This window comes from Spinacia oleracea, chromosome 5, assembly GCF_020520425.1.
Source record: "Spinacia oleracea cultivar Varoflay chromosome 5, BTI_SOV_V1, whole genome shotgun sequence".
Classification (NCBI taxonomy): domain Eukaryota; kingdom Viridiplantae; phylum Streptophyta; class Magnoliopsida; order Caryophyllales; family Amaranthaceae; genus Spinacia; species Spinacia oleracea.
Window position 1 is genome coordinate 2,855,593 of NC_079491.1, and position 8,960 is coordinate 2,864,552.

Below are 8,960 nucleotides of genomic sequence, written 5' to 3' on the forward strand. Positions count from 1 at the left end.
ACTTGACCTGTTTTCCTTATCGGGCCGTCCCTTAATACTTGACCTGTTTCTAAAAATGGAAATATTCTAACAATATTATATCATTTCTCACTCCACCCCTACTAACCCACCTACCCCCTACTCCATACAAAAAATAATTAAAAATTCAACCCCTACTCTCCCCAACCCCACCCCTTTACACATTTCCCACTAACTACATTAAAATAATACCCCACTATCAACTACTACCTATTAAATTAAATAAGTCAATTCAAGCCCCTTAAACTCTGTGCCGGTCAAACCGGGTCAAGTATTCCGGGACGGAGGGAGTAGGTTTTTTGAGCGATTTTAGACTAAGTTAATTTATAACTAAAATTCAGAATTCGGCCCACATCCATCTTTACCTACTTAATTACTAGACCAATACCTCATTAGTTAGACGAGACCTTTTCGAGTCAGATCTAAAAACTTATTTTTAAGGTAAAGAAAATATATGTAGCTTTGGACAAAATCTGTACAAAAAAAGTACAAATATGCAAAATATTTGACAAAAAGGACATAAATTCATACTCCGTATTATTTTCCGGGTTTTCCTCCCACTACTATTTTCTCAAGTCAAGTCTCATCAACTACAGAAACAAAACAATGGCTTCTCATTTTTCTGGTAACTTCTTTTCATCTTTCTTCTTCGTCTTCATTTTTTCCTTTTTATTTTTGGTCAATTATTACTGAATTTTACTTTAATTTTTCGTACAGTTGATGAGACAAAGCAATGCTTCACCGCTGCTGCATTTGCAGGAAATCTCCGATACCTCAAGAGTAATTCCTTTTTATCATTATTCCTTTTCTTTCTAATTAAATCGTTAAAGAATATCAAAACAGTTTTGTTAAATGATCAAAAGGGTTTATATTTTTCAACCCCATCTCAATTGGGTTCTTTTCCTTAGGATTATTTCATGAAAAATGCTGAAAAAATTACTTTTTTTTTTTTTGTGTGGTGGAAAAAACAGTTTTGAGAAAGAAACTTGATGATGGAACTGGAATTGGAAAAGATTTGGAGGAAATTTGTGATGACTCTTTTGGTAGAAATGCCCTTCATGCCGCGGCGTCGAGGGGAAAGCTTGATGTGTGCAAGTATCTTGTTGAAGAACTTCAATTCGATGTCAATAAACAAGATGCAAATGGTAATTTTGGAAGTAAATTTTAATTTTGTTACTTATTAGGGTTTATTGCTTGATTTTCATGCTTGTTGATCTTCTATGGAAATAATTTATAGGGTTTCTGTGTTTTAGTGTTAGTATTAGTTCATTGCAATTATAATATGGATCGAAATTGAGAATTGATTGTTCGATTTTGTCTCGTTCGATGTAGTGATTGATTAGGGTTTTAGAATTGTGTGAAAGAATGATATATTTTTGGGAAGAACTTCATGTTTAATGGTTTACACAAGCAAAGTACTTATTTGCTATGTTGTTACCCGGACTCGGATACCCATATCCGACACGGAGACGTGTCCAAGTGTCTGATACGGCTATTTTGTGAAAGTTGCATGATTTTGGATAAGTCTCCAAGTGTCTGATACGGCTATTTTGTGAAAGTTGCATGATTTTGGATACGTGTCCAAAGTGTCTTGACACAGCTATTTTGTGAAAGTTGCATGATTTTGGTCCAAAATGTAAGTGTCTAAGTGTCCATACCCATGTCACAGTGTCGAAAATCCGGCACGGGTATTTGAGGTAAGATGAAGATCCGGGTAACATAGTATTTTTGTGTGAAATGTATTATCACTATCGGTTTGTGAGTAATATGTCGATTTAACAGGAGATACACCATTACATATTTCTACTTTGGAGGAGGATTATGAAACTTCTGCTTATCTCCTTGATCATGGAGCAGACTCTAATATAGCTATGGATAAGGGATTCACCCCATTACATTACGCTGCACAAAAAGGTTAGTCGATAAACAATAGCAGTCGTTCATTCATGTTCTTGTTTCAAAATTTGTTGCCTATGTTTGGTAATAAGAGTATTTATTAGTTACATAACAATATCTTGAATTTTTTACAGGCCTTTTTTCGACTATATATGCACAAATTTAGACATTTATACACCGTTTTGTCTTTGCAGGACGAGCAAATCTGTTGCGTTTGTTGATCTCAAAAGGTGCAAAAGTGGATGCACAATCTCCTTTAGGAACACCACTGCAGGCTGCTGCTGTTCATGGCATGACCGATGCTGTCATGTTTTTGCTTGATAACAATGCTAATGTAAATAGATGTCCTATTTCTGTTACTAATTTGAGGCTTTAAGTCCAACAATTAGGTCCATTTGTCTTAAAATTGTGTCCTGTTTCTCAAAATTGTGTCCTGTTTCTCACTATTTCCTCTGTTTTCTTATACATATGCAGCCTAATCTGGTTTGTCCTAATACGTTACCACCACTGATGTCTGCCATTTACGCAAAGTCCAAACTTTGCGTAAAGTCATTGATTGAGGTATTATGCTCCGTTATCACCCTATGTTATTCAATGTCTAGCATATGAACTTCAAATTACAATGATGTTATTATGCTCCGCTATCATCCCATGTTATTCAATGTCATTGATGGATCAAATTACAATGATGTTATTTCAAAAAGGAAATAGCTTGATTCGTTTCCCTTTTTGATGTTATTCCACTTGAGTTCTTTTATGTTGCTGCCTCTGATACCCTGACTCTTCGTTTTGGACAAAAATCATGCAATTATTTTACAAAATAGACGTGTCGGGCCCGTGTCTGATATGGATATCCGACTATCCGAGTCAGGGTAACATAGGTTGTCGATATTGTTGTTTCTTCATCTTTTTCCATAGTTACCTAATCATCAAAGTTTGTGTGTGTAGTGGGGAGCTGATCCAAATGTCATTTCGCGTGGATTGACTCCCTTGATCGTGGCTGCCTCCGAAGGACAAACTGACATAATCAAATGCTTACTTCTTCTAGGGGCTGACCCGGATATTCCCAACTTTGTGAGTATTGTTGTAACTTACTCAGACGCCTTTTTTTGTTGCTTCCATAAAATTGTTTCTAATTGAAAATATAACTTGTATTATTCTATTCTTTCAGTATGATCTTACACCAATACAAATTGCTGCACAACTCCGCAATCATGCTGATGTTATGGCTCTCTTACCTGTGACTACACCCATCCCGAGTATTCCCGACTGGAGCGTGCGTGGCATAATCGAGTACGTCAATTCTGCTGAAGCCAAAAAAGAGGTACAAGGAGTCTTCAATTTTTAAAACTACTCCCTCCGTCCCTAAATGTTCTTTACGTGTTCCTTTTTGGGTGTACCAAAATGTTCTTTACATTGTGGAATCTTTCCTTTTATATTATCACATAAACACCTAATATTCTAACAAAATTCGTGCCAAAAGATTATTTTAACCAATTAAATTCATATGGGCGTTTAATCTCTTACACTTTTCCATTGGAGCATTAAATATTTCCCATTTTCCCAATGTCAGATTTTTATAAAAGTGAAAACATTATAAATAAACGTAATTTTCCTTGTTTAAATAAAAAAATAGAGGAATCTCAATGCACATTTACTATTCGTTAAATAGCGTGCATAATAACAAACGTAAAGAACGAAAAGGGACAGAGGGAGTTGTAAATTTGGAGTTTTCTTTCTGGTTCTTGTTTAATAGAATTAGTTTAACTTGTAGGGAAAACTCAAACATGAAAAGAAGTTTCTAGAAGCCAAAGCGAAGGGAGCAGAAGCTGTTAAAAGGGAACATTTTCTGGATGCAGCGTACTGGTATAGCGAGGTAGAACAATGCAATCTTCTAGTTTCTGTGAAACTTGTAATTTACTGATTATGTAAATTACTGATTATTGCTGTTAAATTTGTAGGCAATAAGTTTGAGGCCAACAGATGCAGCAGTGTTATCGAACAGGAGTTTTTGCTGGGCCCGTTTGAAGGAAGGGGATCGGTCCCTTCATGATGCTTTGGCCTGCATCGAGCTGAGGAATGATTGGCCCAAGGCACATTACCGGGCTGGGGTGGCCTGGGGTCTTTTGCGGGTATGGATCAAACGTCGTAGTACTTATCTTTTAGCCCTGTTACAGACTAGTAGACTATAGAGTAGCTTTGTTTTCATTTTCCATGCCGAACTTCTAATTTACATTGAAACCCCATGATTAGAAAAAGGAATTTTTGTCATTTAACACCTTAAAAAAACATGTTTTTTGTATTTAACACCTTACTTTATTGTTATTATATTTCAACACCTCAAAAAACAAAATAAATTGGAAATTGACATCACTTAACGATTTTCATTAGGAAAAACGTTGGTTTTTAACTATGCTAAAGTTCGCAAGTCATTATTTGATGGTAGAAGGAGTTTTCATGCCTTGGAACTACAACATAGTTAAAACAAACGTTTTTTCTAACGAAAATCGTTAAGTGAAGTCGTTTTTTGTTTTGTTTTGTTTTTTTAAGGTATTTAAATATAATAAAACTTAAGTAAGGTGTTAAATTTAAAAAGTTGGTTTTTGTAAGGTGTTAATTGTTAAATGGCAAAATATCCTTAGAAAAATATACTCTATTTGTTATGTATTTCAAAATAATGCTTTCACTGTTATTTATTTATTATCATCTTTGTTGAGTATTTGTTATAAGCTTATAACATTGTGCTTGGGCTAATGCAGGATTATGAAAGTGCAAAAAAGGAATTTGAGATTGCTCTCAAGCTAGATCCCGAGAACACGGATCTCCTTGATTCATATAGGTAAGCCAATCAACCCGATTTTTAGTTCTTGAGGCGTTATTAGGATGCGAAAATTTCCATGTTAATGCTTTGTACATTTTTTTTAAAGTTCATAGATGTTAAATTTAGGGAAACAACCAATGCTTTGAGTTATATTAAAACAAAGATGAGCTAAAATAAAATTTCCAAATCTATACAAGTAACACAACATTCATGTAATAGTGTAATACAAGTTTATGCTTCTTTTTTTACCATCAATCACGCGCTCCTTATAAGCTAAAATTTCACTTAAAAGTTACTCCGTAAAACTGTAATTTCAGGGAGGCCGTATTGGATGTCCACGCGGTAGAAATGTACAAGAAGAAACAAGAGCTCCCATCTCGGTATGACGAGGATCCACAGGACGAACTTTATGAAGAATATATTAACTCCATCCTTTAATTAGTTTTGGTAAAAGAAAAGTTTTCATGTAATGAAAACGAACTTTAGCAATCGATGTGGGTGTAAAATTTTAGAAAACTTGATCTTTTGATAGTCTCTTGTAGTTGTAGGTTTAATTAGTTTTGGTAAAAAAATGTGTTTTCATGTAATGAAAACGAACTTTAGCAATCGATGTGGGTGTAAAATTTTAAAAAACTCGATCTTTTGGTAGTGAATATGTGCCTCTTGTAGTTGTAAGTTTGATCTAAGGTTTGTGCACTTTTGTTCTCTATCTTGAAAAAAGGAACAATGATATGTTTTCGTCGTATCGATTTTGAAAAGTTCAAGTTTTAGCGTGATTAGGGCTGCAAACGAGCCGAGTCAAGTTCGATCTAAGCTTGATAAGAAATATTAGTGTTCGAGCTAACTCGAGCTTGAATGAGCTTTGAAAATTTCTTGTACGAGCTTGACTCTTTAAGGATTTGGTTTGTTCGAGGTTTGTTCACGAACAAGCTTGTTTGCATTTCGAGTTTGACCTCGAGCTTGGACGAGCTGAAGTTGAGGTAGATAAAACAAATGAGCCTTAAAACCCAATTTCTATATGTAATAAAAAAAAATTATTTCATCTAAAGATATAGAAAGAAATTAAAATAATTTTAAAATGTCATAATTCGAGATATTAAGAGTCAAAGTCAAGTCTTTCCCTCGTTACGTACACACAAATCCCTCAAATCTCAAGGAACGTTTGAGGAGACGTCAAAAATATGAATTACCCATTACGTCATTCATTTAAATTTTTCTTTTAAATTTAAAAATCTACCTTCTATTTTGCAAACAATAAATTGATACTAATTGACTTTATTAAAAAAAATGTTCCGTATATTTGATTATCTATAAAAAAAATTGTTTACAAGGAACTCTTCAAAAATTGTGAATTCACCTATTAATTTATTATTTAATTAACGCACGCAACCAAAAATTGTGAATTCTCTTATTAATTTATTATTTAATTGACACACGCAACACGTGCATATATGACTTGTTTTCTATGCACAGAATGCTTGCTTATAATTATAAAATACAGATCGAAATCGGTCCAGGCCAGAACGGATCTATCTAGATCAGATCCGATATGTCCGGATTATGTATAGATTATATTACCATAATTTTTTATACCTTGGGATCGTGCGCGCACGATCCAACAACTAGTTGTGTCAAAAACTCAAATTCAGGCTACCAAACTTTTTAGACCTTTTAGCCCATTAAGCCCATTAAGAGGCCCATCACGTAAGAAGTTTGTCTTTGTGGCTCTTGGGTTCGGTTCTTTTGGGCCTTGTCTACCAACAATTTGATTTGTTTTTCTTTTGAATTTTTTGCATTTCTTTTGGGAAACTTTTATATGAAAGTATATACTATGTAAATACGTACGGAGTATAATAACATACTAACAACTCTAATTAAAGATGGTATTGGTGATATCACTGACTTAACATGTAATATTGACAGTTAAATAAATGTCAAGTGGTCTTTTACGGATAATTGTTTTATTTTAAAGGACAAATCGAAAATTTTCAAGTCAATTCAAGTCCCTTAAACTCTGTGCCGGTCAAACCGGGTCGAGTATTCCGGGACGGAGGGAGTAATAATCAATTGCACGTTTATGTTGAACAAATAAACTTGATATATTATTGCACAAACAAAACAAATATACATTCATCTCCATTTATGTATTTGAAGAGAACGAACTAAGTTAATGTATTACAATTTACAAAATGAATTCTTGAAAAATCTAATAACCGGGAACTAATGATATCATATGTGGAGGTTGGTGATGGAATACCCTCACTGCCGGGTAGAACAAAGTTCCATATGGAGTTGTACGTAATATCCCTGGACCCGGGCTCATAACCGGTCCAAATCGAACGGGCCCAATCATTGGTCTTGGCCCATACCCGTACACCGGCCCATGCTGAAATCTTGGATCATATGGTGGTACCGGATAATGACCCATAGGGTACCCGGTTACCGGTCCATTAACGGGCTGAGGATAGGGCTGATGGGCGGGTTCCATGTTGGTTGAAGTCGTTATTGACGTATCTTCTTCATTCTTCGTCTGTATCATCATCTTAGTAGAATCATAGCAAACTTGGTGAGGAAGTAAAGAAAGAAACCCTTGATCCGAATCCGAAATCCACCCGAATTCGGTAAATTTTGCAAAAATACTCGCAGTTAACAAACTATCAGAAGCACCATCATGTTCTCTTCCAACTCGTTTAACACCAATCTGATTAGCTAATCTTTGTAACCCTAAATACTTATTTTTCCCAAATAAATTTTCATAATGTTTAGCAATTACTTTAAGATCATACACTTTTCCGAAGTACCTCTGTACTACTTCCACAAACCCTTCTTCACCGTCTATGTTGTATGTCGTCGCCGTTGTTGTCGCCGTCGCCGGTGATGATTTTATCAACTCCGGTAATGGTTTTCTTTCAAGTAAAGAAACAAGGTGTGCAACATCAAAATAACCAGCAAAAGTAAACCATTTCACCTTTCCATGAAAATCTTGCATCAATTTCTTGAATCTTGTGATGAACTTCTTCGTAGGAATACATTCACGTAGCGTAATACCAGCCTTCTTAGATGGAAAAAAATCAAACCGCCAAGTTCTGCCTACTTCACCGCCATTATCGGACACCGTGATTCCGATTTCACGTAAATTGGAATGAATGAGATTGTACTTGAGATCTTCGTAGATTTCAAGATCATTACCATTAATGTTTATATCCCGTTTGAACCATCCGAATTCGGTATCGATGGATATATTTGGGTAATTCTCCAATTTGTTACTAAGATGATCGATTTGCTCTTTGAGATTGGAGGTTGATACTTGAACTACTTCAAGCTGGTTCTTCATGGTGGTTAATGGAGTTCGTACGTGGTAAATGATCGAAAAGGAAAGTTTTTGATAAGAATGAAAAATTGTGTATTGATATTCCTATTCTTATACGTAAAATAGATATATCTAATTCTATAAGGTTTAGGAAGTAGAAAAAATAAATATTGATATTCTTATTCTTATAAGGAATAGGAAATAGCAAGGTTAGATATTACTAATTCTACACGGACTAGGAAGTATATAATTTAGGTTTTACAGTTTATAGGTTAAGTCTCTCAAATTCTATTTACTCTTCAATTACGCCCAATAACTTGGAGTACAAGATTATCCAAATCTAGTAAATTACTTTATCCGTATCTTTTTGTTTGTTCCTTTTGTCGTTTTTTTTTTTTAATTTACTAGGGACAACATTCAATTTCTCTATATACGATAGTAGCTCCAATCCTGTTAATTTAAATACGGGTCTGGACCGCACCCGTCATCAAGAGAGAAAGTTCACTTAAGACCGTAGGAGGTTTCACCTTAAAACCATATGGCAATAAGGGGAGTAGCCCCTTGGCCTTACTTGAAAAGCCATTTCAAGAGCCCCAATGTATATAGGGTTTAAAAAAGTAAGACCCATACTCTAATCCTAAGATAGGGTGCGGGAACCGGGTGGGATCCTGGACCCGCTGCCTTCCCTAGTTGAAAGTAATGCTTAAAATTAATTAGTGTGTCAGTGGTCCTTGATTATAGATTTATAGGGACATGATTAGTCATGAATATAATAGTGTTAATAGGTTTGTTTTTGTGCATTTAGACAACCAAGTTAGTAATGAAATTATGCTACCCTAGTTATAGTTATTGTAATGTGTATATAAGGCCTATGTTTCTATTATTGTTTAATGGTTTGGATGAAGATTATACTAC

The 8,960-nt window shown here is 34.8% G+C and overlaps 2 protein-coding genes across 2 annotated transcripts; one reads left to right on the plus strand and one right to left on the minus strand.

Moving 5' to 3' along the window:
- The first annotated feature begins 493 nt into the window (after positions 1–493).
- Positions 494–5,410, plus strand: LOC110775286 (uncharacterized). Its single transcript, XM_021979890.2, has 12 exons — positions 494–643; positions 736–798; positions 990–1,163; positions 1,801–1,932; positions 2,109–2,248; positions 2,389–2,475; positions 2,863–2,988; positions 3,086–3,238; positions 3,689–3,790; positions 3,876–4,046; positions 4,674–4,753; positions 5,053–5,410. The coding sequence occupies exons 1-12, from the start codon at positions 625–627 to the stop codon at positions 5,171–5,173; spliced, it is 1,368 nt and encodes a 455-aa protein (XP_021835582.2). The 5' UTR covers positions 494–624; the 3' UTR covers positions 5,174–5,410.
- A 1,531-nt stretch (positions 5,411–6,941) lies between these two features.
- On the minus strand, positions 6,942–8,069 carry LOC110781852 (putative CCR4-associated factor 1 homolog 8). The gene has a single exon (XM_021985905.2). The coding sequence runs from the start codon at positions 8,067–8,069 to the stop codon at positions 6,942–6,944; it is 1,128 nt and encodes a 375-aa protein (XP_021841597.2).
- Positions 8,070–8,960: the final 891 nt, after the last annotated feature.